Source organism: Denticeps clupeoides, chromosome 19 (assembly GCF_900700375.1).
Source record: "Denticeps clupeoides chromosome 19, fDenClu1.1, whole genome shotgun sequence".
NCBI lineage: Eukaryota > Metazoa > Chordata > Actinopteri > Clupeiformes > Denticipitidae > Denticeps > Denticeps clupeoides.
Window position 1 is genome coordinate 7,409,828 of NC_041725.1, and position 22,100 is coordinate 7,431,927.

Here is a 22,100-nt window from a genome sequence, read left to right on the forward strand (position 1 = left end):
TGAAATACTTGTTCATGGTAAAAGCCAAAAGCAAGGATAAAAAAATCATTAACATTCATGAATAACATTCATTATTCTATTTTGTTTATCAGATTGTTATATAGATCCATTTGTGCAGTTTGAGATTTTGAGCTTAAACCAATTACAACTTACATTTATATTTATGGCATTTATCAGACACCCTTATCCAGAGAACCTTACAATCAGTAGTCACAGGGACAGACCTCTGGAGATACTCAGGATTAAGTGTCTTCAGAATCAGAATCAGAATTGGCCATGAATGTGATCGAACACATACAAGGAATTAGATTTCCAGACGATGGTGTCTCTCAAGCACAGTGGAATAAACAATGACAATATACAATATAAAGATTATAAAATAAAAAATACAAAGATTACAGTTTGCTGATATAATACAGGTGTACATAAAGTGCAATAGTAAATAGTTCCTTATAAAATTGTTCCTGTTTTGGCTGATCCTGGTCTGAAGACATCTGTACTGTCTGCCAGAGGGCATCTGACATCTTAACATCTCAGGTAGAAATTGGGGTTTGAACCAGTGACTTCTGGTTCATATGCGAGTGTGTGTTACTAGACCCATGGTCTTGTTTTGTTTTGCCCCATAGGAATGAACACAGTTCCTCAATTGGACACACCCACCCCCACCCATGTTCCACACAGCCATTCATCATGAAGCACACAAATTTTCCACACTGGTGCAGAAGTCACACTGGCATTTTTCTTGCTACACATAGAGACCCCCTGGAGGGTCACTGGTAGTCCACAAGCTGTGGACCCCCAAATCAAGCTGTGGACCCCTAAACTCACCAGTATGCACTGTGCTGGGCTGGCTGAGGCCCGTCATGAGATCATGCGGCTGTCAGAGCAGTTCATTAGACTGTGGCCCTCTCATCCCTATCTTCAGAGGATGGCAGAGAGAGATGCAGAATAGACAGCATAAAAGAGACTGATGGGCTGATATAAAAGATCACATTTATATCACTATAACACAGATGGAGAGGACAAGGGGTCCAGAACCCATCTTTCTGTCGTCCTGCCAGCCTGTCTGCCAGTGTGTCTGCCTGTCCGTCTCTTCCAAACACACATAGACGAAATCTATCCTCTGCTTCATCTCTAAAGCACTTACGACTGTACAGAGGCATGCCAGCATGCTGCCCGACTCCCACAGACAACATTCACTACACAGAAACAGAAATAACACACACACACACAAAATGAGGTCCACTGCCTGCTATTCCAGGAAGAAGCCCCAGTGGACGCTTGTTTGGTGTTTGGGTTACTGGCACAACCCCAGCAGTCCCAATCCACACAGACAAGGAATACCAGAGAGAGAGAAAGATGAACGGCACAAAGATCCCACAATGTCAAGTTTATTTACACATCAAATGTGTCATGAATGAAATTTTAAGACCTTTGCATGAAAACAGGGACCCCAATTTCCCACAGCCATGCCAATGTTGCCCCCTCCACACACACACACACACGCACACACACACTTACAGACAAAGGCACACACAGACACACACAAAAACCAGCCAAATGCCCATAAGGCAATTTTCTCTACTTTATGGTAATATCTGTACTTGAAATAAATCACCAAAAGAATGACAGAAGGAGAAAACAAGAGAAAAGAAAGAAGTGAAAAATCACCACCAGCAGCGGGAGGGATGATTACTACTGATGGAAAAAGTGTTGCGCTATTATGTTCATGATAATGAATCTGCCATGAGGGGGAGATGGAGAGAAACTTCAAATGTATATTTTATCATATTTTTGGGCTACAGCAGTCTGCCTTCTTGCAAAAAATGTCAACCTAAATTCATCTAAGAGCACACACACACACACACACACACACACACACAGTTTTCTCTGTTTATGCTACAATGTAATTTAATATGTATTTAAAAATATAATGCACAGCCACAGAGAATTTAATGAAGCAGAGGAATAATCTGATGTCTCTGATATGAGTTGATGTGACAGCATGACAAACAAAAAACCTCCCAATAAATGTCAAACCCCTCAGCTACACAAATCCACATTACACAGTGTATCTGTTGTTTTAAAATGTAGAGTTTTCTAGAACGTACTGAGCAGAAAACTCAGTAAAAGCCACCAAAAATGAACATACTGGTCAATTCAGCACAGATGTGGCTTATTTAATTATTATTAGACATTAACGTTACAGGAACGTTTGTGTGTGAGGGAGAAAGAGACCGAATGAGAGAAAGAAAGGGATGGCAGAGAGGGGTCCCAGGGGTCCTGCGTCACCGCAGAGCAGATGGCGCAGATGTTGGCACTGCCAATTTACATTCGAATGCAGCGGGCAGGACAGGAATGGAAAGTTCACACACACGTATATATAAAAATTAAGAAAAAAAATTTGCCCATTGAGTATAAAGTGGTGTATGATATAATATTGGGATATAGCCTCTTGTGAAGCAAGTATACTGGTATCCAGTACAAATATTTATGGAAGTTTTGATTAAATGAGTTTTTATTGTGAAAAAAAGTGAAAGTGAAATAGATTTCTTTTCTCTACACAGACTAAATGTTAAAATAAGGATCCAGTGCATTTGTGATTATCATAAATCACTGTATTTTCATACTAATGTTCTGAATTTAAACAACAAAAACTACTAGTCAAAAGTTTGGATGCACCTACTCTGTGGCAGTTGTACAGACTCATTTGCAAATACCATTAAGTACCACAATTTTTTAAAGGTGTTTTTTCCTGCAATACTGAATCGGAAGTGTGGTGATATCATCATCATCATCATGGGCCAATGACAATAGGGCAGGCCAGAAATATAGTTATAAAAGCTGAAGAGTAAGCTCACTCTATCTCCGCACCCAACTGATTCAGCTGAATGCCTGAAGCTGCAACTTTGCACTCTGCTGCAGATTGGACAGATGGATCAAGCTATTTCCACCAACACCAACACGACCACGGCCAGGAGCGCCACAGGGGACTGCGCAGACCTGCCGCATCTCGTCAGCACGATCAACGGGAGCGTGGTCACGCTTCGCACTGGACACACACTCTATCACACAAGCACGGGGACAGACATCGGAATACATGGAAATACATATCTGTGTTATGTGGTAGTAGCCTAGTGGGTAACACACATTTTCCCATGAACCAGAAGACCCAGGTTCAAATCCCACTTACTGCCATTGTGTCTCTGAACAAGACACTTAACCCTGAGTGTCTCCAGGGGTTAGGGTCCCGGTAACTACTGACTGTAAGTCGCTCTGGATAAGAGCGTCTGATAAATGCTATAAATGTTAATGTTAAATATTAAAAAAGTGCAAGGTAAGGCCAGGGTTAACTGTTGCAACAGGGGCTAAGCTGAACCAGAATGCCTCTATTCAGTCCAAAATAGCCCTGGATGAGATCACCACCTCACCCACTCACACAAACACCACCAGTCCGGTGTCTAGGTTCCCCTTCCTGCTGTCGGCATGCAGTTTAACTAATGGATGCTGACGGCTCTGATCACAGGAGAAGCAGAAGCCTTTAATCTACCAGCTACTCGTTACACACCACACACACAGCAACGGCTAACACACGGGCATCATTCAGACAAAAGACAAAGACAAAACACACTGATCTCCGACCTCACCTTCCCTACACACTCTTACAGGCAGGAGCCCAGTTCTCACACAGAGACACGCCTCTTTCATCAGCTAACACCAAATCCACCCAAACCAGCTCCACCCTCAGACGTGGAGAGCCAGCGGCTAGGACCTCCGTCCCACTGCACCTAGAACCCATCAACCATTCATTCGTGCTCACTTGCTTGCTCGCTTCCTGGGGGACGGGTGGGTGTTTCCCTGGGCTGAAGGGAAGAGACAGAGGGAGGGTGGAGCTCTGTAACAGACAGCAGAAGAGCTTCCATGGTTGTCATGACCTAAATGAACATCTCAATTAGATCAGGTCTTCTATGCTTCATTCAGGTCTACCACTGGCATTAGCATTAGGTCAGCTGTGTTAGCGTGCCAGGCTGGGTTGTAACCCCTCGCACCCGGGGTGCTTACTCCCAGGGGCTTTTATTGGGCCGGTGTTCATTGGTTGTACTATGAGGGTTTAACCTGAAGTCTTCCTGTCTGGAGGCTCTTAAAGTCTCTAATATACAGAGGTACACTGTGTACACACACACACACACACACAGAACATCTATTACATGAAATCATGGCCTGCAGCGATGAGATTACTGCTAATCAGAAAAGTTTGAGAACAGAAATTATGCATGAAAAGAGCTTCAGCAGCATTTCAGGAATATGCTGTGTGCTGCACCTCTTGTTAACCCCCCACTGGCCACCTTGATGTACATTCTTGTCCGCTAACCTTCCTTTTGGAACGATTTTTGCACACGTTAGGGCATATTTTACAGTGATTAGTGTCTTGTTTAATTAATTAAATGTCTTTAAATGTTTAATACACGGCTTTTTGCAACACCACACTCAGGGAACTCCTGCAGGAAGAGCTGATGTTATTTAGGGCAGGAATCATTTCAACAGAGGTCAAATGACCTAATGGGATCTGAACTAGGAGTGACTTTCACTAGAACATACTTTCAATTCCATCGGGAGTCATATAACCATGGTAATGGATGTTCTTTTTTTTTTTATCCTTTCCAGACGCAAGATAAATGTTCTGGTTTGTCGATAGACTGTAGTAGAGACACAATCCAGAGTCTCCCATTAATGTTCAGATGGGTTAGGATCTGGTGACTGAAGGTCCTATTGTGTGGTTTACATAATTTTCATACCCATCAACCACTGAGTGATGCTTGTCTGCAGTGGGTGGGGGCATCATGTTTCATCGTAGCATCAATCTGTATTGGTCTGTATTGATCTTTAGTCTACAGATTCAAGGTCTACCAAATGTCCCCCACAAATCTGCATTCATTTATTCAGATTTATCCCTTCAATTTGTCACCTGTATCTATTGATCTAAACTGTTTAAATATGGTACAGAAATCATGACCTTTAGAACCCCCTTAATTTGACAGGAAAGTACTTGGGTGTTTCTAGTACCCCCTATCAAGCGTCTGCTTCCACCCCAGACATGTAAATGATGCCTGCAGTTCACGCTGGACAAGTGCAGCTCTGACAATGATTACTTCGCTTCAGGAATTCCCACATGTGCCAATTAGTCCAGCGCTGACGATGATCCACCATGATCTAAACAAACCTGACATCTCCCAGCACAGCAGGGACAGTTCCAGGCTCTGCACCCCAAAATATTAAATCTCACAGGGTTTTGTACTTTCTCTCCTGTGGACATTGGTAAATGTTGTTTAGCACGAACACACACGCCACAATAAATCAATCAATCTGTGACCCTCAACTAGTCCCCAGTGAGCCCAACTCTTCTGCAGGAAATTGGGGAGTGTGTTACCTCCATAAACCTCAATCTGCAGAATAGAATGTTCAAGAGCAAACTCGCAATTAAAGAGAAATTAAAACTATATAGTGCAATGTGAAAAATAATGTCAGGAAGGGAAACAAGAAAGGGGTGAGGGGGGGTCTACTGCTTCTAATTTCATATCGCTCTCTCTCCTCATCGCTCAGTCGCTCAGACATTAATGTCTTCAACAATTCCCTACTTCATAGCAGCCCAGGCACAGAAACGGGAGCTTCATTTCATTTAATGAGCTAAGCCTAATGCAAACTTAAGAGTGTAGCAGGATAAATCACAGCATCTGCTGGAGTCAGGCAATTTCAGTAATGCCTCTGTGTACATGCAGGCGCCTGCGGGTGTGCACACACACACACACACACACACACGCATACACACCAATTCATAGACTGCCCCCTAAAAGGCTGTAAATAAAAAAAAATGAACCGGCCTTCCTGTCAGGCATGCATTGTGCCTTCCATGCATTGTGACTGGAATAACCACAATAATGCACTCGTTCATGGATTAAGCCTATCCATCCATTCTGTATGAAACATTCCCAACAGTCCTTGGGTGCAAGGCAGGAACAAGCCTGGTCTGAGGGTCCATCCACCTTACTACGTTCTCAGAAGCATCCTCTTCATCCTCTTTGTTATTCTCTTTGGATAGAAGCATCTGTCAGATGAATCAATGTAAATGTAAATTTAAACTGTATGGTCACACAGATTCCCAGAACTATAAAAGCCCTGATTAATCCCTGCAGAAACTTTTAATGTGTCAAGCCATTTAAACATCATCTCTATTGTCCCATCAGTGGCAATGTCGGGAATAATGGGAGGAAAACAAAACAAAATCTACTTCTATGGTTGCCTATTCTTTTATATCAAAGCAAAAAACAAAGGACTGCAAACATCTTTTCTTTTTTTTATGTGTGTGTGCATGAAAGAGAGAAAGAAAGCAGGGCTGAGAGAAAATAAAAGAAACAGGCCTCTCCATTATTCATTTGGCCATTTGGGGCCTTATGCAGTCGTGATTATCAGGTAGAGCTGTGTGTGTGTGTGTGTGTGTGTGTGTGGTGTGTGTGTGTTAGATGGAGGAAAGAGATTGAGGAAAGATAGAAATAGCCAGAAAGGGTGGGTTAGACATGTCATCATGTGTTAACCTAACCCAAAAACAATCATCCCCTTCAGACTAGAGCTATGTGTAGACATACACAGACACAAAGTGACGAGATTATACGTCAGATGAGGATGTTCTGGGAAGGAAGGCATCCTACTAGAAACCTTTAACAATCATATTGTACTCCAGTAATATTATTTTTTATTTAAGAATCCACCCCACTCGGTTGGATAAATGAACCCTCCCCACCTACTAGTCTGTGGGGTTGGCAGTATCTAGGAGATCTAGAGCTTCAAGGAATGAAGGCGATGCATTAAGAGATGCTAACTCAGAGGGGGAGGGACGGGGGTAGAGAGAGTCTTTTATTTGATGGATAAATAAGTTTTCCCACAATGCAGTAGGGTGCTCCATCGTGCTTAAGAGGAGGCCTATGTGTGAAACAAAGGAAAAAGAAAAGGGAAGGAGGGGTAAAGAGACAAGGGGTGAAACGGTGCATAATAGAGAAACAGGGATACGGAGAGAAAGAGAGAATGCAGAAGGAATGCTGGCTGTCTCCCTGATAGATAGAGTACCTCAGCGAGGAGTGGTGTGTGTGTGTGTGTGTGTGTGTGTGTGTGACTGCTGTTGGCACTGACAAACATGTTCTGCATTTATCAAAGCCAATATCAGACTGGAACTAGCCCCCTCCCCCGACCTGATCCATGCACCTGCCCACCCCACATCCCAGTTGCCCTGAACCAAGTTTGGGCCTGCAAGTCTCCAACCTTCCATTCCTTCCCACCTTTCACCTCAGCCCCTCAAAGTGCTAACTGTGGGCTGGCTGACGGGTACATAACATCATCACCAATGAAAGCTATTATATGAATTGTGCATCCTGGCCACAATGGAAATTAAGGCCATTGTGAAATTTTAGCTCACAACTATCGGTCCTCCAAATATCGGCAATTAACTATTCAATTGTTTTTGTACATTTTGTCATCATTTTGGGGAATGCCTCATCGGTTCAATAATACCTTACCTATTTATTTGCAGTGAGAACTGTTTTGCCTTTTGATTCACAGGTGTGTCTCATACTGCTGTGCTGTTTGGCTTTGCAATGAAATTATCCACGATTCTACAATTGTACAATACAAATGGAGTAGTGCTACGAAATGTCTTCATGAAACAAACACCTGTCAAATTATATTACATATATAATGTTGAATATATGAAATAAAAATTATAATATTATTTTTCTGTTTGTAGACTACATAATAAGTGCAAGAGCGCTATAATAAAAGCTACAATTATATTATGTTAACATTCAAATGAGTTTGAATCCCGGCTCAGGAATCTCCATGCCCTTCATGTTGGTGCAGGTTTCCTCCTCCCACCGTCCAAAGGCATGTACACTAGGTGGATTGTGACAGAATGGTGTGTGTGTCCTGCGTTGGGCTGGCACCCCATCCTGCACCCAATGGGGATGGGCTAGAAACACACACCGAAGTTCCCAGACCTCCTATAAGCAATGACACAATGGCAGATGCACACAAACCACCTCCACACCTACAAATAAATCAGCAGGTTTTAGTAGCCTAGTAGGTATCAAATCCGCCTATGAGCCAGATGATCACAAAGTCCCAGGTTATCACTGTGTCCCTGAGCAAGAGTCTTAAGCCTAAAGGTCTCCTGGGGGACTGTCCCTGTATCTACTGAGTGTAAGTCAATCTGGATAAATGCTGTAAATGTAAATGTAAGCATGCAAACACACATTCACATAGACACAAAAGGCCCTTCTCAAGCCCTCAGTCCAGAGTAAAGGGAATGTCTGCTGCTGACATCATGACTGAACGGCATACTGGGGCCACGTCTTCACAGAGAGATGGGACAGTAATGAAGTGACATCTCCCCTGAAAGAACTTCCACAGGCACAGCAGGGGGGCAAGACACCGTCCCCATCCACCAGCTGTCAGGCTACGCCCCATGGGCATGTGCACTCAAGCAGCCCTGATCAGCAGAGCAAACACACTAAATAATGTACAGCGCTGAGCAGGCTGGACACCCCCCAGTCAACGTGTCCCACGGAACTCTGATTTATTCTGCTTTTCTCAACCATGCGAAGCTTGACCATCACCTCAACAGAATCTAGAACACAGATTCGCCTTACCTCTTTCTCTCTCTCTCACTCTTCTGTCAGGGTGCTGCACTGGGATCCAATCGAGACAACCTGCAGAACACAAGGGACAAGCGGGGTCTAGTTTTATTTTCAACATCAGATTAGGTGTGGCCTGTGAGCAACAGCCAATCAGCTTCCACCCCACATTTATGAAGCCCTATACCTACATTGTTACACATACTAATAAATAGATATGTTGACGTACAAAGGGACATGGGAGGAGAATTTCACAGATTACAAAATATTTTATACACTGACAGTACTAAATATCACGATGATTTTGATCAAGTTTTCTGAAAGCTGGTGCTAAACATCTACATTTTTCCCTGTTTTCTTAGTACTCTTAACACAAACCAGTGCTGCTTTAAACGATTATCTGTTTAATACCTCATGAATCAGTACCTCTCGAGATTACCACAGTGTAGCAGCTGTACCTGGATAAAAGAGCCCCCATTCATTTCCTCCTGGCCACTAAATTGGTTTAGAAACGGCACATAAAAAGCTGCTACCCCAGATGGTAACATAAACCCAGATGAGTCACAGAAGCTTGGACAATGGGGACTGTTGTCCCTCTGTGGGCAGGGTCATGTAGGAGGGGTGGTACATAACCTGGCAATAACTGAACTGGGACTCCCTTAGGAGTAATGGGGTCGGATGCCTGCCCTCCTGCTTTGCCTCGGAACCCTAGTCGGATGTGTGGAACACCCCGCATCTAGATGACATCTAGAATAATGTCATCATGAAATTATGGCTACAGAATGACAAATATGAAACCCTGGGCAAAGAAAAAAAGATATATTAAAGAATACCATTATTGTACAATGAACATTCCTTTTTTCTAACACTTCATATCTAACTGCAGACGTTGCAATCATACATGTAACAGCTATTCATTGGAGAAGAAATTGCAGTCTACTGACAGTTTTATTTTTTATGTCATATTTATTAATATGCCACTTCACATTGGCATTTTTTAAACAATTCTTCTGACCCACCCACCATGCTTTAATTAACAACACTCATTACAGATCGGAGCAGTTGTAAAATGCTAGATTTAAAAGAGGATGTAAAAAAGGTCATGTGGTCTTAAAAATTAATGGTAAACAATCATTAAGCATCATTAGGCTATTATGCTGACAGCACCACAAGTCCCATTTTGCCAACTTATTGTCCAGACAGAAATGATAAACTGCATGCCCTGTCATTTGGTCCTCCACTTAATTATGCTTCGATGCAAAACAAGGTGCAGACATTATATCACTATTTTAAACATGAACTTTGTTCTAAAGTAGTAGTCTGGAAACGATATGTATATGAACAAGGTGGGTGGATACCAAGTCCATGTGAACTACCATATGATTAGTCAGTCTCTTTCTAGTCCAGCACATCACAAACGGTATTGCAAACTGAGTCTTTCAATCAGTGAAACAAACAATCAGTCAAAAGAATTGAACTACAGGGAGTGCAGAATTATTAGGCAAATGAGAATTTTGTCCACATCATCCTCTTCATGCATGTTGTCTTACTCCAAGCTGTATTTGCTCGAAAGCCTACTACCAATTAAGCATATTAGGTGATGTGCATCATAGTAATGAGAAGGGGTGTGGTCTAATGACATCAACACCCTATATCAGGTGTGGATAATTATTAGGCAAGTTCCTTTCCTTTGGCAAAATGGGTCAAAAGAAGGACTTGACAGGCTCAAAAAAGTCAAAAATAGTGAGATATCTTGCAGAGGGATGCAGCACTCTTAAAATTGCAAAGCTTCTGAAGCGTGATCATCGAACAATCAAGCGTTTCATTCAAAATAGTCAACAGGGTCGCAAGAAGCGTTTGGAAAAACCAAGGCGCAAAATAACTGCCCATGAACTGAGAAAAGTCAAGCGTGCAGCTGCCAAGATGCCACTTGCCACCAGTTTGGCCATATTTCAGAGCTGCAACATCACTGGAGTGCCCAAAACAACAAGGTGTGCAATACTCAGAGACATGGCCAAGGTAAGAAATGCTGAAAGACGACCACCACTGAACAAGACACACAAGCTGAAACGTCAAGACTGGGCCAAGAAATATCTCAAGACTGATTTTTCTAAGGTTTTATGGACTGATGAAATGAGTGAGTCTTGATTGGCCAGATGGGTGGGCCCGTGGCTGGATTGGTAAAGGGCAGAGAGCTCCAGTCCGACTCAGACGCCAGCAAGGTGGAGGTGGAGTACTGGTTTGGGCTGGTATCATCAAAGATGAGCTTGTTGGGCCTTTTCGGGTTGAGGATGGAGTCAAGCTCAACTCCCAGTCCTACTGCCAGTTTCTGGAAGACACCTTCTTCAAGCAGTGGTACAGAAGAAGTCTGCATCCTTCAAGAAAAACATGGTTTTCATGCAGGACAATGCTCCATCACACGCGTCCAAGTACTCCACAGCATGGCTGGCAAGAAAGGGTATAAAAGAAGAAAAACTAATGACATGGCCTCCTTGTTCAGCTGATCTGAACCCCATTGAGAACCTGTGGTCCATCATCAAATGTGAGATTTACAAGGAGGGAAAACAGTACACCTCTCTGAACAGTGTCTGGGAGGCTGTGGTTGCTGCTGCACGCAATGTTGATGGTGAACAGATCAAAACACTGACAGAATCCATGGATTGCAGGCTTTTGAGTGTCCTTGCAAAGAAAGGTGGCTATATTGGTCGCTGATTTGTTTTTGTTTTGTTTTTGAATGTCAGAAATGTATATTTGTGAATGTGGAGATGTTATATTGGTTTCACTGGTAAAATAAATAATTAAAATAGGTATATATTTGTTTTTTGTTAAGTTGCCTAATAATTATGCACAGTAATAGTCACCTGCACACACAGATATCCCCCTAAAATAGCTTCCAAAAACATTCAGCTTTGATATTAATGAGTTTTTTGGGTTCATTGAGAACATGGTTGTTGTTCAATAATAAAATTATTCCTCAAAAATACAACTTGCCTAATAATTCTGCACTCCCTGTATTGAGCCGAGCAGAGGAACCTTTCCATTTTTCCAGTAGTTAGTAAAATCAAAAGTATTTCCCCGACCTTCAACTTGGTGGCGGCCATAATCCAGTCTGACTACCCACTGTAGTGCACAAGGTGCAGGACTACCAGCTACCAGTCACATAAGGACCAGACATAGCATGAACATTCTTATTCCATGGAAAAGCATGTGAAAACTGGGAAGGATTTTTTTTTTTTTATAAATTTGAAAATTGTGGTTTTGAAGTAGACTTTTCCTCATAATATTTATTCCGTTTTTATTTAAATGAATCTTCTGTTTAAACAATGACAGCCCACATAACTTAATTTATGAAAAATCTCATATTATCATATAATATTATAAGAGAGACATTTTACTGATGCATGTTCAGTCTCAAATGCATTTTCTTTCCCGTTTTTGTGAAAATGTCCTCTCATTGTGGGAGAAGAAGGCCAGAGGAGAAGAAGGTGTAAGTAAAGCTGTTCACGCAATCACTCACGAATGTGATTTCATCTCAGTACAGCAGCTCAGTACCACCCACAGGCACATAAAGATCTGAAGAGCAATGGAAAACACACAAACGCATGCACGCACACACACACACACACAGTACATCACCCCACGATGAACCTCCACACACCCTCCTCATAATAGCTTGGCTACACAATGCATGTATTACCTCACAGCATAACAGTTCAGTTAGCGAGCGACTTAAGCCTTGACCCAAATGTTTCTGTGGTGCGTTTGGATGCCTCAGTCAAACGACCCCGCCCCCACAGAGCCACCGTGTGGCACGCCCAATCAACATAGCCTACTGGGAACACTCTGGGGTGTTGTGCAAAGGATTTTTGGCAGGTTTGGGATTTGTATCTGTGAGATGCTTAGAAATGTTTTAACACCAGAGATTAGGGCTAATGCAGGGATCACTGTCACTCTAAGAGAGGAGCTCTGCACTCTTTACGGCTCAAATGATCAATGGTCTAAGCTACTGTTTATACCAGCTGGATGAAATGAAGCATCACAGCGCCCCTGGCCATCACACATATATAAATAATATCTATATTATGTGTATGGGTTATATGTGTAAACTGGTCCAGTGTCCAGTTTGGACATTCCTTTTTTTACATTATAGATCAAAGACACAGAACACAATAAATAAATAAATAAATAACAAAGTGAGGTTATGTAAAACGAACAAACATCCTTCACTTTCTCCTGATCCTAAATATGTTTTTACATCAGATTTTTCAAAATGGCTCCATCTTAGTCTCCATAACCACCACAGAGTAGGTGTGTCCAAACTTTTGACTGGTAGTGCAGATGTTCAGTGGATTTCTGACCTAAACCTAGTTTGGTCACTACTTTTGAAAGTGAAAGTGATTGTCATTGCAATACACTGCAGCACAGCACACAGTGACACAACAAAATGTGTCCTCTGCATTTAACCCTCACCCTTAGTGAGCAGTGGGCAGCCATGACAGGTGCCGGTGCTTTGCTTAGTAGCACCTTGGTGGACCAGGATTTGAACCGGTAACCTTCTGATTACGGAGCCACTTCCTTGACCGCTAAGCCACCACTGCCAGAAAGAGGTCTGTTTCTGCTCGGCATCGAACCGAGCACCTTTCGTGTGTTAGGCAAACGTGAGAACCACTACATTACAGAAACTGTAGTGTTTCTGGTCACTACATGTACTTTTACCGCTGGGTTTAGGCAAAGTGATGACAAATAAATGAATCAAATAAATGAATTTTAAGATTAATCTTAAAGTCATAAAGTCTTGCAGAGGCAACACTTCAAAAGCCGGGGGGCACGGCAGAATGAGCAGAACAAAATGAAGACACACAGTGGTATTTAAGGTTAACAGTGTTGCTGACGCTTGGCTGGACACGTTAACAATGATGACAGAGCCTGCTCCACTTGGTGAGGGGACAGCAATGCAGGAACTGGAGGAAGACCAACGAGAGGAAGACTTGCTTCGGCGCATCGCTTCCGAAGATGTATAGAGATGGTGCAGAGTCAGAGGCGATGATGTGGAGTGACACGTGTTGCGTAAGGCAGACCGAGAGAGGTGAGGAGGAACTGAGCAACATAAATATTCATCCAACTGAATAATACACCGTTACATCACACTGGAACAAACACAAATGAACTAGGCAGGACATGCATTAAACCTTTTTACCAATATAGTTCTTTAAAAAATGCTTGGACATCATTTATCATCTTTTGGTCTGGTCATCCAGTCACGAGGAAAAGAACATGGGACAAAATACATACGGTGGGGAAAAAACAGAAATGCACAGTTCAGCTCGAGAGGCTGATTACGGAGACAAGACAAATGAGAAGAGGAACCGTTTCCTGTGTGGTGCCTGCAGCCATGGAGAAAGCTTTGTAGTCCACACCCCGCCACCCGCACTCAGGCCGTGTACTCTGCAGGCATCGTTAGAAGCTTTCACTGCTGAACAATGTGCAGTGTATTTGTGCAAGGTGAGCCAAAGCAGTGTAGAGCACAGAAAGGTTTGTGAATGAATGCATAATTCTAAATTTGCACAGTTCTTACCCTTATATATAAAAAATACATTAACAGAACCCATTGAAATGTTTTTGTCTATAACTCTACTATATAAGTTAGCAAAATACAAACAGCAAATTCTGTTAATATATAGTAATTACAGTTCAGAAAAAGTACAAATGTATTAACATCCCCTTCTGGGTTAGATACAGTACGACACAAATGCACAGATTCAGCAGGGGAAAAAAATGTAATTACCCACAGATATGAAACAGAACCAGAATTACCCAAGTTGTCAGTAAATATTTTGAACTTGCATGACCTCCTCACACACCCACCCATTACACTCTCTACAGAGCAGCGTTTTGGATCTGGATAAAGGTGGATCGCTTTACACACTTCATATCTCATTTTTACCTTGATTCAAATTCAAAAAACACCCCAGTTGCTGAAAGCCCATCCTGCTCTCTGGGCCAAGAACACATCTGGAGGGTGTGCGTGAGTTAGTGAGTGTGTGTGTGTGTGTGTGTGTGTGTGTGTGTGTGTATGAGTGGGTCAGGGAGTGTGTGTATGTGTGTGAGTGAGTGAGTGAGTGAGTGTGTATGAGTGAGTGGGTGTGTATGAGTGTGTGTGTGTGTGCGCGAGTGGGTGTGTGTGAGTTAGTGAGTGTTTGTGTGTGTGTGTGTGTATGAGTGGGTCAGGGAGTGTGTGTATGTGTGTGAGTGAGTGAGTGAGTGAGTGAGTGGGTGTGTATGAGTGGGTGTGTGTGTGTGTGCGCGAGTGGGTGTGTGTGAGTTAGTGAGTGTTTGTGTGTGTGTGTGTGTGTGTGTGTGTGTATGAGTGGGTCAGGGAGTGTGTGTATGTGTGTGAGTGAGTGTGTATGAGTGAGTGGGTGTGTATGAGTGGGTGGGTGTGTATGAGTGGGTGTGTGTGTGTGCGTGAGTGTGAGTGTGTGTGTGTGTGTGTGTATGAGTAGTTCAGGGAGTGTGTGTATGTGTGTGAGTGAGTGTGTGTGTGTGAGTGAGCATGTGTGCATGTGTGCATGTGTGCATGTGTGCATGTGTGTGTATGTGTATGAGTGGGTGTGTGTGTGTATGAGTGGGTTGGTTGGATCGGTCAGCTGCTCTGCCGCTTGTGCTGCTGTTATGACCATATGGTGGAATTATGGCCCTTTGGGCTTCTCACTTCCAATCCCTGACCCGCCTGAGCCCCCTGGGCAGCGTTTTGTCACTTTGGAAGGTGATGCCACCATGTCAACATTGAAGTGACTACTGGACTACATAATATATGATAAGCGCATATGCTTTCTAAATCAGTATAAAATACACTCCCCTGGATGCTCACATTACAAAAATTCAATAGAAAATTGGGGAAAAGCAAGTTCCTCAGACATTACTGGCCGGCTAATCCATTACAGATTATAATTTCTATTCTGGAAATAAACTGAATGGTGCTTAGAGATCAAAGGTCACTGTTTGCCAACTTTACTGCCCTGGTAGATGAACAGGAAGTCTGACGAGACATGGGAAAACCAGAAAATAAGTAAATGTCCTCTTGGTCAAATGATGACTTTTAAAAACAAATGCCCTTAGCAAGACTGTATGATTATTTACCACCATGTGAAATGTTCACAGTTGACTCCATTAAAATCATTAATCTTTTGCTGTCGTAATGGATCGAGGAACCAGTCGCTTACTCGGTAACAATAATTAAGGTAATCATATTCACACACGGGGTTGTATTATAAGGGCGCAATGCACGGCATGAAAGAAGTCTTGCTCCACAGATATACTTGAAACCATTTCAGTGTCCAGCCCTATGCCAAGCTTGACTAATTTACCATTAAATACCGCAGCGTAAGAGGATAGCAGCAGGCCCTCCAGCACCGGTGCAATCCGGTGACCGCGGCGGCGTGCCCCGAAAATCGCAGTTTATCTTCCACGCCACCACAGAACGACAAAAGTCCACAAGCACACCAGCGGACAGCAGTACGGTACAAACGCCGGCCGCATGACCCCAGGTCTCTGATGATACATTTTGGAGGGTAATTTGATAAAAAAAAACAGAGAGCCAAAGAAAATATATCTAGGAACAAGCAGACGGTTCTCAGGGCCGACAAAAAATATTCAAAATATTGTTAAAATACACAACTGTATTATTTTTATGGTTTTTAATTTTTTTGAGTTAACTTTAATATATGTGTGTGTGTGTGTGTGTGTGTATTTCATACATGCATGACGTGTTTATTATCATATACACACAAACATACCATATAAGAAGAATAAAACACAGATAATAATTCAATTAATTGGGTATCTCATGAAGAAATGTAATAAAAAATAATAATAAATAACAATTGCGGGGGGTCAAAATATAATCAGCTAAGACTGAGACGTCCACGGCTGAATGAACACTTCCCAGCCCGGGAAGGGAAGCCGGGAAAAAAGCCCGAACCGCGTTCCAGGTCCGGCGGGCCACCCTGACACGCGTTCATTCAACACGTCGATGAAAGAATATACATTTTCATTATGATGTGGGGGGGAACTGCATTAATAATACGCGCTCTAATTTTAAACCCGGGCTAAGCAGTGATATCCAGGGGCTAGACAGGTCTGACTCGGCTCTTCTTACCGCATGGACGTGCTGGCTCTACTTCGTTAACATTTAAGGGGCAAGGCAGTGAGGTCTTTCTGACAGAAATTTTTTTTTTATATTTATTTTTAATTAATATTATTAATTCGCTCACCTTTTACCTTGTCGCTGCAGAAAAATTCCCGGCTGAGATTCCCTTTCCCCGCTCCCGCATGCGCTCATCCGTCCCGCTGGCGCTGTCTGCAGCTCTATTCTTCTGCCGCTGACTTGCCCGTCTTGCCCAGCTATTGTGAGCCTCACCCCACCGTGCTGCTGATCAACGCCCGCCCTGCCCGCGTACCATTGGCCACTTCCGAGTCTGACACGCCCGTAATTGGTCCAAGCGTCCGTCCGTCGCGCCGGGGGGCGGGGCTTCGAGTCACCGCTTCATTTTTTTCTGAATAGGTAGCGGATTCCGCGGTGACGTTATGTGGTCGGTGTCACTTACACAGCAGTCGTACAAATTACACTTAGTCCGAGCAAAAAACGTTGAAATATGACAATGTCGCGATCATTTACACATCAGTACAATTCACTTCTTCAGATTTAATCAATGTATTAACTGTACGCGTAATCTGTGCAATTTTATCCATTCAAACTAGTTTTCAATCTATCCAGCCCGACACAAACCTGCCATCATGCTGCCACCTGAAAACGACAATGGCGACCTCTGGCGGACAATAGGACGTACCGACCGATTCGAATGGTTGTAAATTTCTCATTTGCATAATCCATTTGCTTAACTGCATAATAATAATAATAATACATTTATATATATATATATATATATAGTTAGACATTTTATCATGTAATGAAAATTTGTTTTTTTCTCTGACAGAAACCTACCAATAAACTATTCTGATCAATTCAAGATCACTGACTAAGGTAAGAACAACGAGTTTACAATTACGTTTTCAGCAATTGAAGGGATTTAAAGCCCGTGACCGAACTCGATTTGACAGGTTTCAGCTCCAAACTGCAGCCTGTAATTGTATGAATGCTTGTGTAACAAGAGCCGAAGTAAAAAGAACCGAGTTCATATGAATTTGCTGTCATTGCAGGAATAAAGCCACAGAGATGGAGAGAGGCAGGCAGAGGGAGTTCTTTGTGAGTTCTTTGTTTTTGCTGGTAATAAGAGTCCAATGCAACATCAGCCTCAGTCTTCAGCTGGTGAATTTTACAGATTTTATGAAGGGCTCCTCGCCTGAAGCCATTAAACGAAATTTTATTGATTTAAATCAGACACAACTGAAAGGTGCACTTTTAAAAATGTACAAAACACTAAATGGTTATTACAACAATAATAAAAGGAAACAAGTACAGTTACGGTTATATAGCTGTAGTACCTTCCTGAATGTCAATTTAGTTTCAGAAGACGTTTTATGAGGATTGCATTGGGTGATCAGCATGCAGCAAGATACATAAAGGAAATATTAAAAGTCGTTCAAGTATTGCAAAATATTTATTTATAACATACATTCAATAATGACATACAGTACAGGCCAAAAGTTTGGACACACCTTCTCATTTAATGTGTTTTATTTATTTTCATGACCATTTACATTTGTAGATTCTCACTGAAAGCATCAAAACTATGAATGAACTCACAAAGTGGAGATCTGGCCTCCACAGTCACCGGACCTGAACCCAATCGAGATGGTTTGGGGTGAGCTGGACCACAGAGTGAAGGCAAAGGAGCCAACAAGTGCTAAACACCTCTGGGAACTCCTTCAAGACTGTTGGAGACCCATTTCAGGTGACGACCTCTTGAAGCTCATCGAGAGAATACCAAGAGTGCAAAGCAGTAATCAGAGCAAAGAAATTAGAATAGAATTTTTTTTTCAGTTATTTCACCTTTTTTTGTTAAGTACAAAACTCCACATGTGTTCATTCATAGTTTTGATGCCTTCAGTGAGAATCTACCCATGTAAATGGTCATGAAAATAAAGAAAACCTGAATGAGGTTCTCACTGAATGAGAAGGTGTGTCCAAACTTTTGGCCTGTACTGTATATTCAAAAACCATTCGAAATTAGTCACTTATAAGCGTACTAAAGAAGATCTGTTCTTTTTTAAAGAGTCGTTCAAAGGAGTCGTTCGGAAAGAATCGTTCTTTCACGCGGTGGGACAATCTCCGCCTGTGGACTTCCGCGTCACATGGGATCCCCCACGGAGAGCGGCTCGCTGCGGCTGAGCCGGTCAGACACGTTACCCTCGAATCAGATGAGGACCTGAGGGAGGGGAACGTTGCCTCCGGGATGGAAGACCTGGTCGTGTCGCTGTCGCTGCTGGCGGGAATCGTCCTTTTGTGCGAGGCGAGCCGGAGGGCGGCCACGAGACTCCTGGCCAGATCGGATTATTGCGCGTACGCGGTGGAAACCATCTCGACCTTCCAGCTGTGCGCCTGCACGCACGAGCTGAAGCTGCTGGGCGACGTGGGCCACGTCGGGCCGCGGGTCGGCCTGACCCTCACCTACCTCATCACGGTGGTCCACGCCCTGACCTTCCACGGGGCCGTCGGCAACCCGTCCGGCGCCCTGGAGCGCGCCTACCGGGGCTCGCTCACCGGCGGGCGCGCGCTGGCGCGGATCTGCTGCCAGCTCGCCGCCGCCGCGGCCGCGCGCGCCGCGCTCCCGTGCGTGTGGGCGGCGGCGGCGTCCGACCTGCACCTCCGGCACAAGGCGCAGGGCTTCCGGTGCGCCAGCCCCGTCCGCGCCGCCCTGCTGCGCGCCGCCGCCGTGGAGCTGGGCTGCGCGTTCACCGTGCACGCCGCCGCGGCGCGCGCCCAGGCGCTGCAGGAGAAGTACCGGATCCACGCCGTCGCCGCGGTCATCACGCTGCTGGTCTATGCAGGTCAGACCTCTCATGCTGTTCTAATCAATGCAGATGCATTGATTCATTGATCTTGTTCGATTCGTGTGTCATCTTAAGAGTTGTGGGCTGTGTGTATGGTTTTTGCAAACCTTTTTACGACTTTTACCAGACGCCCTCATCCAGAGCGCCTTACAATCAGTGGTGACAGGGACAGTCCCCCTGGAGACACTCAGGGATAAGTGTCCTGCTCAGGGACACAGTGGTAAAGTGAAGTGATTGTGATACACAGCACAGCATATGGAGGCTTGGGATTCAAACCGGCAACCTTCTGATTAAGGGGCCGCTTCCTTAACTGCCCCTAGTAAGTAGGTAGTAAGTGGCACCTAGTTTATAGGTGAGTGTGTTACACACTAGGCCAGTTCCACGCAGGTCACTTCTGATTGTTGCTGTGTGGGTGAAGGGTGACAGCGTTGGGTGTGACTCTGTGTTCTGCCACATTAGGTGTTTGCAGTATGAACTAACCGCAGCGTTGACGTTACAGGTGGGAGTGTCACTGGTGCCGTCTTCAATCCAGCACTGGCGTTTTCCACCCAGTTCCCGTGCAGCGGCAACACCTTTGCCGAGTATGTAGTCGTGTACTGGCTGGGCCCCGTGTTAGGTGAGACCGGTTTATTCCAATGTCCATTTGGAAGTTGCCTCACCGCTGTCACGTTGTGTCTCTCCACTGAAAGTCCCCTGTGTTATCAGACAGCAGGGCAAACATCTAAGTGCAGTTACCGTACTATTTGTGTGCACATCAATTTACAATGCAAATATAATTTAATCATGAGCATTAAAGTAGTATCTGTCCGGCCTGTCAGTTCCAAGGTTTGTATTTCAGATCTCATCTGGGTGGACTGGAGAACTGTGAAATTTCAGTGTAGGCTAAAGGTCCCAGACAAGTTGTCTTTCAAGGGGCATACCTTGCCATGGCCAGTGTCCCTTAAAAAGTTGAAACCATTTCAACTATGACACTTAAGTTCAGTCGTTTTCAGAAATGAAATTTCTGAAATAATGTATGAGTTTGAGAATGGTACCCATGATTCATTGCAATGCCAAAATGATCACAGCAAATCATTTATAAGTCTGACAGTGAATATTATGTTTTATTTGTGCAACTTTCCCCCATCCCTATTTTCTTCATAGGGATGATGGGCTCAGTTGTGCTCTTTGACAAAGTCCTCCCCTCGCTGTCAGGAAAAAGCACATTCCGAAAGGACCTGAACTTCAATGCTGTGCAGAAAAAGAAGATGAAGTGAGATCGAGCTGGGCAAGTCTCACAAAGTCTAATGACCTTCCAACAGGGACCAAAATCTTCAAGATGTAGGTTGCAGCAATGCAATTACAGAAGGCAGCATCGTGCAGCTCCAGTCCTGGGATCTGCTGTCCGGCAGGGTCTCAGGTTTTAATTCAGCCCAGGATGGATTAGAAGATGATCTGATGAGCTGGACCTGATTTGTTTGGGAAGTGAGAACCTGAAACTGTACTGGACAGAGGGTCCCCAGGACCAGACCTCTTCCGTTATATTTTTCCCCCACTTTTTACTATGTGGATCTAACCAGTGAATTCCTTTTTTTAAATGGGGGCTGCTTTAATAGTCTTATAGTATTAAAATGTCTTAAAATACCACATTTGTCACTGTTAAGGTACCAAGAGATTAATGTGTTATTGAATGTATTCATGAAGCTCTTTTGCTGACACATTGCCAGCAGTTGAATGTGAAAACTGGAGTCATATGTCCGTTTTAAATTCCGACAGAAATGAACTGTTCATACTTTGTTGCAATAATTATAATTATTTTATTTGCAAGTTGCTCTTTTAATTGCTAATGTTGTTTGTAAATGTGCATGGACCATTTCTCCTTTAAAAACACATAGAACTGCACATTATTGTATGAACCTATAATAGATAATTGTTAAAATAAATCAAAGTGATTGCATTAAAGCACAGTATTAAATGTGTGCCTTTGGATCAAGTCTCAGGAAAAGCTGACCAGGAACAAACCTGTGATAAAGCGTGGCACATCTGGGTCAGAAGGCAATCCAAAGGTTTTTTTTTTTTTTTTTTTTTTGAGACTGTGAATATTAAACAGAGGCCAGGACCCAAGCACAGAGTACATATGCACAATGTTTAAGTGATTTTGAGCTAACTGTTAACATTCTATACTGGTTACACTGGACCATGCTTATTGACATTGAAATAAATACTTAGTCCTGAAGTGCATTAAGTTTCTTAATTCTATTTTTTCATATAGAATATCCCAAAATGCTACTGTGTGTATGGATATATACAGTACAGGCCAAGCGTTTGGACACACCTTCTCATTCAATGTGTTTTCTTTATTTTGATGACCATTTACGTTGGTAGATTCTCACTGAGGGCATCAAAACTATGAATGAACACATGTGGAGT

The 22,100-nt window shown here is 43.3% G+C and overlaps 2 protein-coding genes across 4 annotated transcripts in view; one reads left to right on the forward strand and one right to left on the reverse strand.

The window, feature by feature from the left end:
* pak1 (p21 protein (Cdc42/Rac)-activated kinase 1) overlaps window positions 1-17,083 on the reverse strand; it is a 38,731-nt gene extending 21,648 nt beyond the window's left edge. For 2 of the 3 annotated variants that reach the window (XM_028962702.1, XM_028962697.1), the window contains exons 1-2: window positions 16,952-17,081; window positions 8,694-8,753 (exon numbers count right to left, since the gene is read on the reverse strand). The gene's annotated coding sequence lies outside the window, so the exon portion shown is untranslated. Of the gene's footprint in view, window positions 1-8,693; window positions 8,754-16,951 lie in introns of all 3 variants that reach the window. The other variant, XM_028962699.1, reaches the window with a different exon arrangement.
* Window positions 17,084-18,945: 1,862 nt separating this feature from the next.
* Window positions 18,946-21,909, forward strand: aqp11 (aquaporin 11). The gene is made up of 3 exons (XM_028962201.1): window positions 18,946-19,688; window positions 20,191-20,307; window positions 20,835-21,909. Exons 1-3 carry the CDS (start codon window positions 19,094-19,096, stop codon window positions 20,945-20,947), a joined length of 825 nt encoding a protein of 274 aa, XP_028818034.1. The 5' UTR covers window positions 18,946-19,093; the 3' UTR covers window positions 20,948-21,909.
* Window positions 21,910-22,100: the final 191 nt, after the last annotated feature.